The following is a 15,387-nucleotide window of genomic DNA, read 5'->3' on the forward strand; positions in this document are numbered from 1 at the left end:
GTAAATTAAAATTATTTTTAACTCAAAAAGTAAGTACCATCTATTTGTTCCTTGATTAATGTTTTTATTTAGATAGTTAATTGTATTTTTTTTTTATCTGAGAATTCTATTATCAATAAAGATTATTAATAATTATATTATATTATATTATAAAAAAGTGTTCGCTCACAGAGTTTCGGGTACTTCCGTTGTTTATCGGTTTTTTCCGTACAGCTGCAGAGATTACGTCACATTCGGTTAAAAAAAAAAAAAATTCAGCCATCCCAGAAAGCGACCTCTCATCCTTCGTCGTCGATCCGCCTGGATAACCACCACTTCGTAAGCTCGTTCGAAAACACACAAAGGTACGAGATATATTAAAAAATACTATATTTGTGTTGAGTTGGTCATTGTAAAAGAGATTAGCTGCACAGTGTGGACGGTGTTTTTCTAGCTATCCGGCTCTGTTCGTCCAATTTGCAGTCCCTGCTAGCTTAACGTTAGCTAACTGCAGCCACTCCTATTGTTGAACCGTATTTACAGCACTGTAGCTAACATACATGCACTTAACAGCAGACAAGACGTAACAGTTTTCCTCTAAAGCGTCTGACGGTTTGATAAAATCTAAATGCTAACATTAGCCACCCTACCAGATGACATTAGCTTGCATTGGCACCCATTGCCCTGCGTTGCATTCAAACAAAATGGTTGATTTAAACATCCATAAGTCGACATAAACATCAGATAACCGTTATACACCCCGCCTGTAAAGTGCACCTAACGTAATAACATCGCTTGTTAGTTAGTTAAAATGTTCAAGTTAGCGGGGTTGCCCTGAGTTGCTGTCTGCTAGCTTCAGTCAGTTTAAATTAGCAGTAACGTTAATCACATCTGATTTCACCTATTGGTTGACACAGTCATTCTTTCAAAGGTTTGTACATAGTGTGTACGAAGTCAACAAAATTGTTATCTATGTAATACAAAAAAAACTAAGAAGGTTAAGCAGATATCTATATTAGCTTGTCGGCCATGGCAGAGAGGGAGCCGCCCAGTGCAGTTGAATACCTTTGGACATATGGCCCCAGCTGTTCGTCCTCCTATTACCCTGTATGTAATTAAAACGAAGACAGTGTTACCGTTAATAATTCACACCAGCATTGTGCTGAACGAGTGTTCTCAAATGCACGATCAATTAGTCACATTAAATGTCATTAGGTGGCGTTGCGTGTTTTTAAGGAGTGGTACAAGCCCATGAAAAGACCCTGCTATGTCCAACAAAGCCTGACACTACAGTCACATAAAGATAGAGTGTAGTTTGCATAAAGACGGTTGAGGACAGTAAAAGCAGACTCGTGATAAGGTGAAAGCGCTGTCTCACACCTCTGCTACTGACTGTCTCAGCAAATGAATTTGACAGGGTGGTGCCAAGTGCTTCACATACCAACTGCCCCCCTCCCCACTCTGGAGAGGAATTCAGATAGAAGGCCTCGAGATAGTGATTAAAAACTGTGGGAATGAAAAGTTACCACAGAAACAGTGTTTTTAAGAGGTTAAAGCTTAAAATGAAATGTGCTATTTCATATCTATACATACATTTGAATGTGTTAAGTGTTAGTGACCTGTAATGGGCCATCCTCTTGCTCAATGCCAGTTACTCATCTTGTGGCCATACTGTTTCTTTTAGAAAGAAACATTTGGAAACTTGTTGTTCATTAGTAGATAGAATTTAACATCAATGTGTTGTATATCATCTAATTTGGCCGCGTACTTTGTAGTTTGAAGCAGTTCTGCTTCAAAAGCATCAGTGAGTGAGTGAGTGAAAGCATAGGATTTAAGATGAGTATAGATTTATCCATCCACTAACACCTGTTACCTGTCCTGATTAGTGTTGCACTGCTATATAATACTTACATTTTATTCGACCATTATACTCACCTCAAATTAAAGAAGCCCCTGGGCAGTCATATGTAAAATGGCAGAAACAGGGAATAGGTCAGTGTGTATTCACCTAGAAATTAATTAGTGAGCCTTTTCTAAGGTCAGTAATGTTAAATTACCAATTAGGCTTAAATTGCAGTAATGATTAATTTGATAAGACAAATATGCAGTATGTATCATATTGTTTGGCAGTACTCTATGTAAACTCCAGGATGATGAAGGTTGTCCGTCCGTTAGAGCCTCAAGCAGTAGAGCTGCAGTTTGTGTGTTCTTTGCTGGTAATGCAGACGGCATAAGGTAAACGCTGTGATACAGAAACATGGAGGCAAAATGGGACGGCTGTACCACCTAAATTACTTACTATATATTCCTGGAGCAAATTAATCTCCCTCTACCCTGCCTCATTTTAATCTTATGACAGTCACCACTTGAATATATGTCATTCCATTATTTGGGTGAATAGCTAGACTGAGGCAATATGAACTGTATATCAATTAGCTGTGGTTCCAGGTGTTTAGACCTATCACAACATTTAGTACAATGCATTACATACATTATTGTGGTGTTAGACGTCTCCTGGGGTTATGCATGGTCACATCTGCAGTCATCTGTAATTAACCTTGTTATATTTTGCTGTTGAGTAATACTGATAACTTATACATTTGAACACAGCTGTATAGACCTTGCTTTATGCCATTTCTCTTCTCCAAACTCCCTCTCCACCTATGCAACCTACGGATTGTCTTTTTCCATTGTAACTGTGTGTGACCATGACCCAAATAGAAAATAGGCCTCCTCGTCTCCAGGCTGTGAGATTCGCTATGAGGCCTGCAGATACAGTGCAGCCTGCTAACTCACTGTCATTTCCATGCTGGCTTGAACTACTTTCCACACATTGAGCCTCTGTGTATTGTCTTTCTGCGATTCCTCATTGTATTGACTGCTGAAACATCATCATGATGAATTTCCTGTGAAAGCATCCTCTTATTCTGACTGCTCACTGTGATCAATGATATGCCCTGTAGCCAGCCCACACAGACACACAACATGTCAACCTTTACTAAACCCAAGCTCAAGGTAACAACCATATTTGTGTCACCACTGTGTGTGTGCCTCTGTGTGTTTGCGTGTGCTATTGTGTTTTGAGTTTGTACAGGACAGAAGATTCGAGAGACGTGTAGGCCAGTGGTGGTGTTGTTTTGCTGAGTAAAGGGATGGGAGAGAGCTGGAGGGAGGGGTGGGTGGTGCGGAGCAGACGCATGGGCTGGGCTACATCTTGGCTTGCTCTTTTGTACAGCGTAGTCACTGCAGGTGCAATGCGTCTGTCTGTGCTGCTGTAGATGAGACTTTGCTTCCTCAATCACGGTCAGATTGTGGAGGAGTGTACTACAGACGTACACACTGCTGCAGACTATGACTTCGCCACAGATGTAGCCCTCTGATCAACAATAATACAAGAGAACCTGAGGCTCCAGACTAGAAATATCTCATGTGTGTGGTTTGGTTTTGCACTATTTTTCTTCCTGTCAAACTATCAGATCAGATCTGTCAGTATAAAGCTGTGATGTTTGATTTAAGTTGAATGTCACAGGGATTTGGTAAGTGGCTGCTGATCTGAACTGTGCATGCGTTTGCCTGTTTCTGTTGATATCCTGCTGGGAGTCGTTTCATACTGTCTGCATGCAGTTGAATTTTACTGCATGGCTTTTTTTGATGTGATGGTCTTTGCAAGAAGATAAAGTGTGGTCCTATCTTAAAATGAAATAGACTCAGGTATCTTAACTAAATACCTTCAGAAAACATTGAAATTAGTTTGTATACTCCTTGCTGTTTGCTAGTTATGAGCCTGACTGGAGCAGTGAAAGACTAGCTTGACTGGACATGAGGTCCTGTTAGACTGCTCTCTGCTCTCATTAGTGTTTTCTTTTTTAATGTATTTAAATTACTAAAATTTCTGATATGGATTTTATATTTGTTAGGACTTGCAGTTGGTTGCTAAAAACTACGAACTGCTAAAGGATTGCGGAGTAACTATGGTTGCTTCAAATTCCAGATTTGTCCATCAGTAATTATTGTGAACTTATACGTCACATATATTGGCCTTGTATGACTTAAGAAAAATTCCTCAGATGCTCAGTTCAGTTTGAGGAAAAGGAAAAGAGGTGTTGTTGTTGTTGTTATGTCATGGTTCAGATCCTCTCTCCTCTGTCAGGGAAATAGACTCGCCTAGTCTCATGAGACTCACCCATTTCCTGCTAATTCTGTTAGCTTCCATCCTCCAAGTATGGCGTCAGTATGACCCCTGTTCATAACAGATGGTTCGCCATAGTAACTGGGAGTTTCTAAGTGAATGACTTCATCCATTTCCTCTGTGCAACTTTGATTATAACAGAGAACTTAGGGAAGGTCATTGAAGTCTGCTGTTTTCTCTGAGACTGTAGCCTTCCTTGACAGTAACAACACCCACAGGTCGTTTACACCTTCCATACTTGGCTAACAAGCTTCTATTTATTTAATACAGTTCTATGTTTAACAGGATTTGAGGACATCCTCTTGAAGTCCACGTGCGTTAATAACTTCTGACTTCATCAATAACCAGGTCTATCGAAGACAGACAGTGAAATTTATCCTTTGGTTCAGATGAACCTTCTCTGACCCGCAGACCTGCTCTCAGCTGTTGTTGGTTTTTTGGATCAGTAGCAGTTTGTTGTAAATGTAGCAGGTAGTTGAGAGGGGTTAGATTATTGTTTCCAACAGGAAGGATGCATGGACCTTGTTAGAGGCTTTCCAATGGATACCTCCTGTGTTATATGGAGGATCACTTTAATAGAGAAAATCGATAACTGTTGCTCTCCATTCATCCACCCATGATGTCCACTCATGTCTTTTATCGCATCTCAGCACTTAAATGCAGCTTTGGGATGTACAGTGTCTCTAAAAATATATACTGGTCTGTTTTGTGATGATACAGATTTTTCTGACAGTTGATCAAACAAACAGATAACAAAATGTTTTTAAACAGCAAGAGGAAACAGAATTAGTAGGCCTGGTCCCCTTGAATGAACTATTACTGATTTCCTTTAACAGAAACGACAGATGTTAAATTATTATTTACAATAATATCAAACTATATTGAGAGCAATTTTGAATTTAAAGTCATCTTAATGTGTTACCCCGAGGAACTTTATCAGCAGCAGTTTCAGATTTTCCAGGGCTGGTAAAAACTTTATGGATATTTTACAGCCCACTAATCCACCAGGATTTTTCCAGTTACGCCCAATAGCCACTCCAACTGTCATGGGTTTTGTACCTGGGTGGTGCAGGTGCGTAGTACACTCGTGGTCAGCCAGGTGTCACCACGTGTCTCCACTTTATCCATCATTTAAATTTTTGTTGTGCAGAGTCGTGTAATTGCGACTTTGTGACATAGCAACAGCAGTAATAGCATATGAGGAAATCACTGGCCTTTCCTAAACTGCTGCAACATATTTGAGTGTTGTCACACTGGTGAACATCAGTAAGTATTCTCATGGCACTGCAGATGTGCTGATAAATGGTATGACTCACTGATCCTTGTTGCAGCTCTTGTTTATGCAGTAGCTAAGTTAGTGGCTTCTAGTGGCTAAATGCAGATGGTGGGGTAGGAAGATTTTTATTATTTGAGTTTATTGAGTTCCTTGTGTATTTGTTTCAGGTAGTATCAATCTCTGTGAAGAACAGAATACTTTAGCTTTCATCTCCTGAACCAATTTTCCTGCATCATTTCCTAACAGAGGAAGGTGTTGATAGTGACAATAGCATTGCATTTACTTTTTTTTGTGCCTGTAATAGTAGATAATTGGACTTCGGAAGTGTGATGATGGCAGTAAGGGTTATATGACCAACCATCCATATAGCAGAAGCTAGCACTACTGCTGGCTGATATCAGTGTGTGTGGGTATTTGAGGGAGAGAGCAGAAAGCCCCACAGAGGCAGCTGAGAGGTGTAGAGAGGGAAAGCTGCTATCTACTAAAACAAGAAGGGAGGAAGTGCTATCAGCAGTGGCAGTGCTGTATTTCAGGGCGTCAGAGAGCTGTTAGCAGCACCACTCTAACGCTAGTTTAGTCTCACTGTCACATTCAATTAACGCCAGTTGGTTCTCTTGTAATTACAATTATACTTTATATTGAACCCAATTTTTATTTGTCCCTTTTACACATTGGCCCATTAGATACCTGGTCCTCTTAAAAGACCTTCATCTTAACATTCAATTGAAAGACGTCACATTGCTGTAAAAATTTGCTGAGTCACTGTAGGTTTGAAATTCACAGCGGGTGGCGTCAGGTGACTGAGTTTATGCAACATGGAAGTAAATCAACAGTTACTCATTTTTATGTCACTTTGTGTGCAAAGGTTGTGATTTGAAAAGACATTACAGGCAATGTCCGAACAGCAGGTACATATTTATAATTTATATAAACTAGGACTAAATACTTGTGAATGGGCAGTAACTCCATGCTGAGTCAGTCAGTGTCCAAGATTTTTTCTTTTTGTAATATTATTGTATTTTATGTTGCAGGTATAAGTGATGCTGCCACTAAACAGCCGTTCAAAGTTGTATTTGTCACTTGACAAGGCCAATGTACAGTAAGCAAAGTGTTGAAAAGGAGGATGAGGGTATGAGGATATTATGAATAATATCAAATGTGGCCGGAAATATCGGGATATTTGATATTGTGCATTTGAAAGCTGTTGATTGGGATTGCCAGAAAATAAAGATGTCATCAGGGTTTTGGTTGACACCCACTTATTGATGGGACTGGTTCAAGGCAGTTTGGAGGTAGACTAATACCTCACACAGCTGTGACAGGTCAGTCCATTGTCTTCTATGTCTTTACCAGTGTTACTGGCAGTTGTATATGTTATTATTCTTAATTTATTAAGTAACCACGAGGAAATAAACACCAAACAAAGCGTGGTCTTTCTCTTTTCTAAAACCAAAAGTCCATCTTTAGTTTCACCCTGGTGGTAAAATGGGAAAACATGTCCTTGTGTGTAGTAATGATCTGAATTCATACAGATGTGTAGCCCTGTGATGTTGAAGTGTCAGTCACAATTGTGTGTCCCCCGTTGCTGACATCACTGTGCAGAATGAGGCTGAGGTCTGTTAAATCCCTGAGATGATTTAAGCTCTCTGTGAACTGGGACAGGCTTTCAGATGGGGGAGGGGTGCTGGCTAGCACTGTTTCCCACTGAATTAGATTCTATTTGTGGTGGTAGCTGACAAAATGGGGAGGTGAGTTTATTGCATATTGTGATTGGTGAGTGAGTCCAGTTCCAGAACACGCACCATTCATGAGGCGTCATGAATGGTAGGAAAACAGATTGGGAATCGTTGTTTTCACCTGGAAACGGTCACATGATAGGAACGACACAAATCAGGGAAGGATACGTCATTACTGAAAAGCTCCAATCAGGAGGTGAAGGTGGGCTTCTGCATCATCATTTCCAAAGGTCTTTGTTTCTGCCCGTCCAGATTTAAACACAACCAAGAGTTTTCAAACTAAAATGGGCCCCTCAGTGTTTCTGAAAACTATGGAATAAACTTAGCAAAAGAGATGAGTTTTAAAATAAAACGTGTTAGTGTAGATGTAGATGTGGATGTACATGTGTGTTGGCTCAAAGCGCTGCACACATCTCTACAATGAAATAAGATTTTACCCATTTTTGAAATAGTAAAAAAAAAAAATATGAAAAATCAATATGTGACGGTTAATGTCGATATAGTAAGCAAATAAATCAATGTCTGGGAAACACTGGGCCAGCTTTCTGGACAGTCACTGGACAGGTAGTGGATTGATGGCACTAATCGGCTTACAGCATACACAGTGATGTGATATATGTTGTGTATATGTGTGGGCTCATTGGGATGTTTGCTTGTCTGAAGAGGTAATGGCACCTCTTGGGACCAAAGCATGTCTGTGCGTTGGCTGTGGATAAAAAGCCCACTTCAGTTGCAATGCTGACTCCACTAATCCTCCCATTCAGACCAGGATCAGGAGACTGTCTCACATCCACTCATCGCTTTTTGTATCACTGTCTGCAACATCAACAAAAACCTCTTTCATCTACATTTAGGTCTGTCAGACTCCACACACCCCGATTCACCCTGCACTCAGCGAGGCCGTCAGCTATTGTGCTTAGGCTCTGGTTGACCTTGGTTTGGTTAGTCCGATCAATATCTCTCTCCCTCTCTCTCTCTCCTCTTTGTCTCTGTCTGTTGATGGGCGGAGGCGGACACATAAACAAAGAATATATTCTTATTACACTGTGGTTCAGTGCTTTTAAATTCTTCCTCCTTGATGTAAGCCACCAGATAACCACAGGAGAAAGGTTGATTTTTGTCTGTCATTCACCACGGCTGCGTTTATAATAGAGCTGCACAATTAATCGAACTATAATTGAAATCTCAATAGGGCCAAGTGGAATATCAAATCCAATAAAGGTCAAATGTGTCACATTGTTGTTCATTGTTAGCACCATAAGTGTTGTGGTGCTACAGAGATACCCCGGCCTACAAATCATATTCTCCAGATGTAAAGGAACATTTTTAAATTGACTGAATAAGAATAAGGTTAAAAACAAAGTTTTAAACTGGTAAACCCACCAACAGTCACACCTTAATTAGTTCACGGATTATTGCTTTTATTTTGAATTTCTGAATTGGTTTCATTTCTGCTATTCAGACTGTGCTGCTCATGCCCTGTTGATTTCCTGCTTGGTAGAAACTCAGCTGCTGTGGATGTCAGTAAAGATCATGTTTTTTCATGGTTCAGTGGGGTTGCTAGCTCGACCTAGCTAGCTGTAACCTACAGCGTGAGGCCACACTGACCGTGGAGCCAGGGAAACAGTGCACAGAGAAGCTGACTGCAGCAATCCCATTGTGCAGTGAAGCCTGGTTACTGTTCGCTTGCGTGTGGAATTTCCGCCCCCACCCTCGTTTGGCATTTTACTATTTCAGCTGCCGGCCCCTTGGTTGCACAGCTTGGGACAGGATGGGGGGGGGGGCTGTTTTAGGCTAACAGCCTTGTTTGTTATATCCTGCCTCATAGATCCAAGTTTCTGTCAAGAGAAAAGTTGTAGATGTTCAGGATCCTGGAGACACAAATAACCTCTCCTTTGTTTTCAGAGCTTTTATACTTATTAAATTGAATAACTTTATAGTGATGAGAGTCAGAAACACAGACGGACATGAATGTTAAATCATCAGCGGTCTTATCTGGGAAGATAGAAATGTCAAATTTTCAAAATAAAGGTCAGGGTATGTGACTAATAATTGTAATATGGGAGAAGGGAATGAGTGTAACATCTTTGAGATGAACCTACATTGCTGTAGCAGTCTGTTTGGATATCATGAGTTATACACAAACCTATTAGCAAGAGGAGCTATTTTACTGTTTAGGCTGGATGTCTTGTCTGAATATTCCCTTTCTTTAGTCACTGTCATCCATATTTCAATGTCTGTGTGGCCTGAGCAGGTAAAAGTCTCACCCACATAAATTAGTTTCAGATTCAGATTTCAGATTTTATTAGCTGCTTTTCTACATATAACTGATCTGTTATTGATGTAATTTAATATAATAGAAAACGGTATAATAGAAAACTTAATAACATGTGTAACCCATGTTTTTCCTTTTTTGTAGAAGATGGACACCGCAGGGGGCAAAGTGCTGGAGACAGCCGAAGACATCCAGGAGCGCCGGCAGCAGGTGCTCGACCGCTACCGGCGTTTCAAGGATCTGTCGATTATGCGCCGGCAGAAGCTGGAGGACTCTTACCGCTTTCAGTTCTTCCGCCGTGACGCTGATGAGTTGGAGAAGTGGATCCAGGAGAAGCTGCAGATCGCCTCTGATGAGAACTACAAAGACCCCTCCAACCTGCAGGTCTGTTGACCTGGTTTTTAATAGATCTGTATGTTTGAAGTAGAGGTCCTCATGGGTCCACTCAGTCCATTACAGTCTGTTTTTACTGCCATAGGTAACAGATGTGTGTGTCAATATGGTCAACACCAGAGTGGATCTGAATGGATGCTGGTGTTGGTAATCTCTCCCTGTTAGGGTCTGTTTGTGCATTTTGGATCTGGTCTCAGGTCCTCCTCAGATCAGGTCTCTTCTTTTTTGAAAATCAGTTTATGCAGGTTGGATTCAGGTAGGTTCTCCTCGGGTCTGTTTCAGCTCGGGTCCAAATTTTGGACCAGTGAAGATCTCTAAATTGAACCCTTTAGACTATAAGCTTGCCATTTGTACTTTCCCAGAATTCATAGTTCACTAACAGATAACATCTTGTTCATCTATATTTTTATTTTATTTTTCTGTCAATCATTTGTTTTGATATAATGATTGTTATTTGTCCCACATGTCTTCTTGTACACAGGGTAAGCTGCAGAAACATCAGGCCTTTGAAGCTGAAGTTCAGGCTAACGCGGGGGCCATTATCAAACTGGACGATACTGGAAACATTATGATGAGCGAGGGCCACTTCTCCTCTGAAACCATTCGAGTAAGGCACTCAGTGATGAAGATGCAGTCAGTTTAATACACAGTGTTGGTGTACATTAACTATGTATCCATGGTGGGCTGTTCAGTTGGACTGCATCATTAAGGAACAAACAGAATCTTAGCAGCTCAATTGGTTTTGCTTCCTGAATATTCTTTTAACTTCTTCCATCTGGTCCAGTCCTACACGCCTTACCGGACACAACAGAGACCCATAGTTACAAGTGTAAATATGGGTGAATATATACAAGTAGGTGTTGAACTGCTGTGTGACTCCTGAGTGCTGTGAAACTTCTTCCAGATCAAGCTCTTTACAGTCTGCTTTTCCTTACTGTCATTTTGTTGTGAGGAAACTTTTGTTTTGTTTAATGGGAGTCGGTTTGAAAAGACTGGTGCTCGTGGAAATCTTTTGGTTTCCAGGTGTTTTCTTCAAACAGATATGATGGTATAATATATACATTGAAAATACTTCACTTTTATTTTAGATACAGATTCACAGAAGATTTGTAAAGTACAAAGGAAAACTACAGTGGTGTCTAGTCTTATGTTGGAGATGTTCTTTTTTCATTTACAGTGGAAACTGCTCATAGTAATCACATCTGTTGGGGTCAAATTCATCACTTTAAACAGATATTTATTATAACTGAACCATTTTTGTTATTTCTCATGCAGATTACCATTTAATTGACATTTGTATATTTTTAACATGAGTATAAAGTAATGAGTAGTTGGACTACTTGAGTACTAGCAGCCCAAACTTTTTGATCTATATAAGCTGTTTCCACTGTATTTTCTCTTTCTAGTAACTTTAAGTAAAAAATAACTCTCCACCTCTCCCATGTGCTCTAGACTCGTCTGGAGGAGCTGCATCGCCTTTGGGAACTCCTGCTGCAAAGGACCAAGGAGAAGGGAATGCGTCTCCTGCAGGCCCAGAAGCTGGTCCAGTACCTGCGTGAGTGTGAAGATGCCCTGGACTGGATCAGTGACAAGGTCAGATTCACAGCTTTAAAACTACCCTGATGCTAATGGTACCAATTACTTTGAATGAGGGACGAAAACCAGGCCAACAGAGAAACTTTGGCTTCATCAGTAACTTGTACAGAAAACTATGCAATTTAACATTTGAAAAAAAAAACCTCAGTAATGATGAGCTGTAAGTGAATTTTAAAGTGTACAAAGAATCTTGAAGTGGCTTGTCCCATGGTCAATTTGCATTGTTTTACCTGCTTTTACCAAAGCGAGGCCCAAAGTGTCATAGAGAAGTTAAACGGAGAAGCTAAATGACAAAGCAAATCGAACGAGGAAAGGAAAAGCATTGCATGATTAAAATCTTAATTTAAATTGTTAATCCAGTTATTTATTTCTCTGTTTAAACTGCATTTTCAAATAGGTTCATTTATTTCAGAATTCATTCATGTATTTTTAAATGATTTACATATTTTCTGTCTTGTGTTTGTAAAGCCCTTTATTTATTGATTGATTAATATGTCATTTGCAAATTATTTTAATAATTCCTCTTTTAATTGACAATAAAATATGAAATAACAATTTTCAAATTTAGACTATTTATTTATAGATTGATAAATACATTTTCAAACACATGCCCGTTGATGTCATGCCATGATTAATGAGCCATTTTTACAGTTTCTAAAGACATAAAATCATAGAAGTTTAACTTAAATGTTTGTAGGAAGCCATGGCCACCTCCGAGGAGCTGGGCCAGGACCTGGAGCACGTGGAGCTGCTGCAGAAGAAGTTTGAGGAGTTCCAGACTGACCTGGCGGCCCACGAGGAGCGTGTGAATGAAGTGAACCAGCTGGCAGCCAAACTGATCCAGGAGACCCATCCTGAGGCGGAGCTCATCGTCCGCAAGCAGGACGAGGTCAATACCGCCTGGCAGCGCCTGAAGGGTCTGGCCCAGCAGAGGCAGACCAAGCTGTTCGGGGCTGCTGAGGTGCAGCGCTTCAACAGGTAAACATCAGACACACAGGTGGACTGCTTATACACTCATGTGTCATGTTATTACTTTGCCTCATCGACGATAGTGACCGGCTGTGTGTTTTCACTCTGACAACAGGGATGTGGATGAGACCATCAGCTGGATCAAGGAGAAGGAGCAGCTCATGGCCTCTGATGACTTTGGTCGTGACCTGGCCAGTGTGCAGGCTCTGCTGCGCAAACATGAGGGTCTGGAGAGAGACCTGGCTGCACTGAATGATAAGGCAGGACATACGCCGCTCTGCATCATGTCCACACATAAACGCAGCCATGAAGATAAAACCTCTCTAACTTTTTATTGTCTTCCCTGTTTCCTCTTTCAATTAGGTCAACACACTGGGTGGTGATGCCGAGCGCCTGCAGGAGACGCATCCTCAGAACGCCTCCCAGATTCACCTGAAGAAGGATGAACTCATCACTAACTGGGAGCAGATTCGTACTCTGGCTGCTGAACGCCACGCCCGCCTCAACGACTCTTACCAGTAAAATACCAGACGCTGCTTAGCCATATCACTGTTACCTGTTATCCAAAATAATCAGCCACATAATGAATACTGAAAATAACAGTTATGTTGGAGCCTGAGTTGCTCTTTAAGATGATACAGTTTTGGTTGAACTCAGTGTAGTAAGAGGTTACTGCTGGATTATTTCATATAAGATTTTTGTGTTGTAAGAGCTCAAATCAGCGTATTCACAGTATAAAAGAAAAAGAGTAAATGAAGAAATAACTTGTCGGTAGGGATATCTTGTTTTCAGTCATAGTTTAACTTGCTTCTTCATGCTGTCTCATTCTGCTGCATATTTTGATATTTGAAGACCTTTATTATTAGGAATCCTGCCATGCTTGAAAATATGAAAGCTTCATTCAACGGGCAGATATCATCTCAGTACACGGCGTGTGAGGCTGCATCAAACCTGCTCACTCCTGCCCTCTTGTGTCTTTTAGGCTGCAGCGTTTCACTGCTGACTTCAGGGATTTGACCAGCTGGGTGACAGAGATGAAGGCCCTGATCAATGCTGACGAACTGGCCAATGACGTCGCTGGAGCTGAGGCTCTGCTAGACCGCCACCAGGAACATAAGGTAAAATCTGTTGTAACACAAAGGACAATACAACATTATTTCACATTTAGAAATGTCATTGCTTCTCCTTCTAAGTGTTTTTCTTCCGTGTGTTTCAGGGAGAGATCGATGCCCATGAGGACAGTTTTAGAACCACTGATGAAGCTGGCCAGGCCTTACTCAATACAGGACACTACGCCTCCGAGGAGGTCAAGGAAAAGGTGGGACTGTGACAGCATCCAGACTGTACTTTTTTTTTTTTTTTGTGTGTAATGTTATTGTTCTGTATCTTCACCAGCACATCACTGTGTAACATGTTTAATGTGGTGTGTTGTGTTGTGTGTAGCTGGGCATCCTCACTGAGGAGAAGGAGTCTCTGCTGGAGCTGTGGGAGGTTCGCAGGCAGCAGTACGAGCAGTGCATGGACCTGCAGCTCTTCTACAGGGATACTGAGCAAGTTGACAACTGGATGAGTAAACAAGAGGTAACAAACGAACAATCAATACCTTTCTTCAGGATGGTGCGTGTGGTCTAGTAGATCTTATGTGCCGATTTTTAATGTTGTATTTTCATTGTGTAGGCTTTCCTCCTGAATGAAGACCTTGGTGACTCCCTGGACAGTGTAGAGGCACTGCTGAAGAAACATGAGGACTTTGAGAAGTCACTTAGCGCCCAGGAAGAGAAGATCACAGTAAGTTACTCCGCCTTCAAGTATTTAAGCAAGAATATTATTCCTACAGCATAGAAGCTGTGGAATCACAGCCAGCTTTTATCTCTTGACTTGTACTGTTATAAAACAGAATACACTATTAATCTCCTTGTCTTTTGCACCATCAGGCCCTTGATGAGTTTGCTACCAAGCTGATCCAGAACAACCACTATGCCAAAGAAGATGTGGCAACTCGCAGAGATGCTGTAAGTGCCACTGTCAGCTTCCTGACTTCCCACAAGATATGAGCACTGAATGCTAAAGCAAAATTTCTCTGTCTGAACTCAAAGTAATACGCCTTCTCTTCCATTTCACATCTTTAGCTGCTCAGCCGCCGTAACGCCCTGCATGAGCGCGCTCAGTCTCGTCGCGCTGCCTTGGAGGACTCCTTCCACCTGCAGCAATTCTTCAGGGATTCTGATGAGCTCAAGAGCTGGATCAACGAGAAGATGAAGACTGCCACTGATGAAGCTTACAAGGTAGTTTATAAAATGCATTTTGAAATGTATTTGTACAGTGTTATGCTTTATCCACTCCTCCAACCTCTATGCTTCTGCTTTCTTGACAGGATCCCTCCAACCTCCAGGGCAAGGTGCAGAAACACCAGGCTTTTGAAGCTGAGCTGTCAGCGAACCAGAGCCGCATCGATGCTCTGCAGAAGTCTGGCCAGGAGCTCCTGGATGGAAAACATTACGCCTCCACCGAGGTGGATGGCCGCATGGAGGAGGTCAGCTCCCAGTGGAAGAAACTGCTGGAGGCAACTGAGCTCAAAGGTACCGGCTGGAGGAAAGGGGGAGTTGAAGACACTGTAGCTGCTATTTTATGGAAGTCCAAATTAATTTGTGATACAGTGCAGTGATGTGCAGAAAGTCATAAACATAGTGTGATGAATAAAGTTTCAATTCTGAAGTGCTGCATGGCAGTGTCTCTGTAAACCAAAGCAGATAAGAGTTGACTGAACAATACTTTACTGTTAGATTACACACAGCCCTTACCTCTATTGAATTATTGAGGTAATAGTCTGAATCTGAATATAAATGACATGTTCTAGTTAAAGCAAGTCTGTGATTCAGAGCTGATGTCAAAAACAGACTGAAGGTTTGTCAAAGCCTGGGTTAGAGTAATAATGGGACTTGAATATCAAATGGACTCAGAAAGTACCTTTAAG

At 41.2% G+C, this 15,387-nt stretch overlaps 1 protein-coding gene across 1 annotated transcript in view; it reads left to right on the forward strand.

The window, feature by feature from the left end:
* Positions 1–212: 212 nt before the first annotated feature.
* The window catches only part of sptan1 (spectrin alpha, non-erythrocytic 1), a 34,584-nt gene continuing 19,409 nt past the window's right edge, over positions 213–15,387 (forward strand). The window contains exons 1-14 of the mRNA XM_023397851.2: positions 213–344; positions 9,600–9,839; positions 10,330–10,455; positions 11,301–11,441; positions 12,142–12,422; positions 12,529–12,673; positions 12,777–12,931; positions 13,396–13,531; positions 13,630–13,731; positions 13,857–13,994; positions 14,091–14,201; positions 14,348–14,425; positions 14,543–14,698; positions 14,788–14,992. Of these exons, the coding sequence (XP_023253619.1) occupies positions 9,603–9,839; positions 10,330–10,455; positions 11,301–11,441; positions 12,142–12,422; positions 12,529–12,673; positions 12,777–12,931; positions 13,396–13,531; positions 13,630–13,731; positions 13,857–13,994; positions 14,091–14,201; positions 14,348–14,425; positions 14,543–14,698; positions 14,788–14,992 (2,011 nt within the window). The 5' untranslated portion in view covers positions 213–344; positions 9,600–9,602. The remainder of the gene's footprint in view (positions 345–9,599; positions 9,840–10,329; positions 10,456–11,300; positions 11,442–12,141; positions 12,423–12,528; positions 12,674–12,776; positions 12,932–13,395; positions 13,532–13,629; positions 13,732–13,856; positions 13,995–14,090; positions 14,202–14,347; positions 14,426–14,542; positions 14,699–14,787; positions 14,993–15,387) is intronic.

This window comes from Seriola lalandi, unplaced genomic scaffold (genome assembly GCF_002814215.2).
Source record: "Seriola lalandi dorsalis isolate HSWRI2012SDOR001 ecotype SW California unplaced genomic scaffold, Sedor1 jcf7180002054939, whole genome shotgun sequence".
Taxonomy (NCBI): domain Eukaryota; kingdom Metazoa; phylum Chordata; class Actinopteri; order Carangiformes; family Carangidae; genus Seriola; species Seriola lalandi.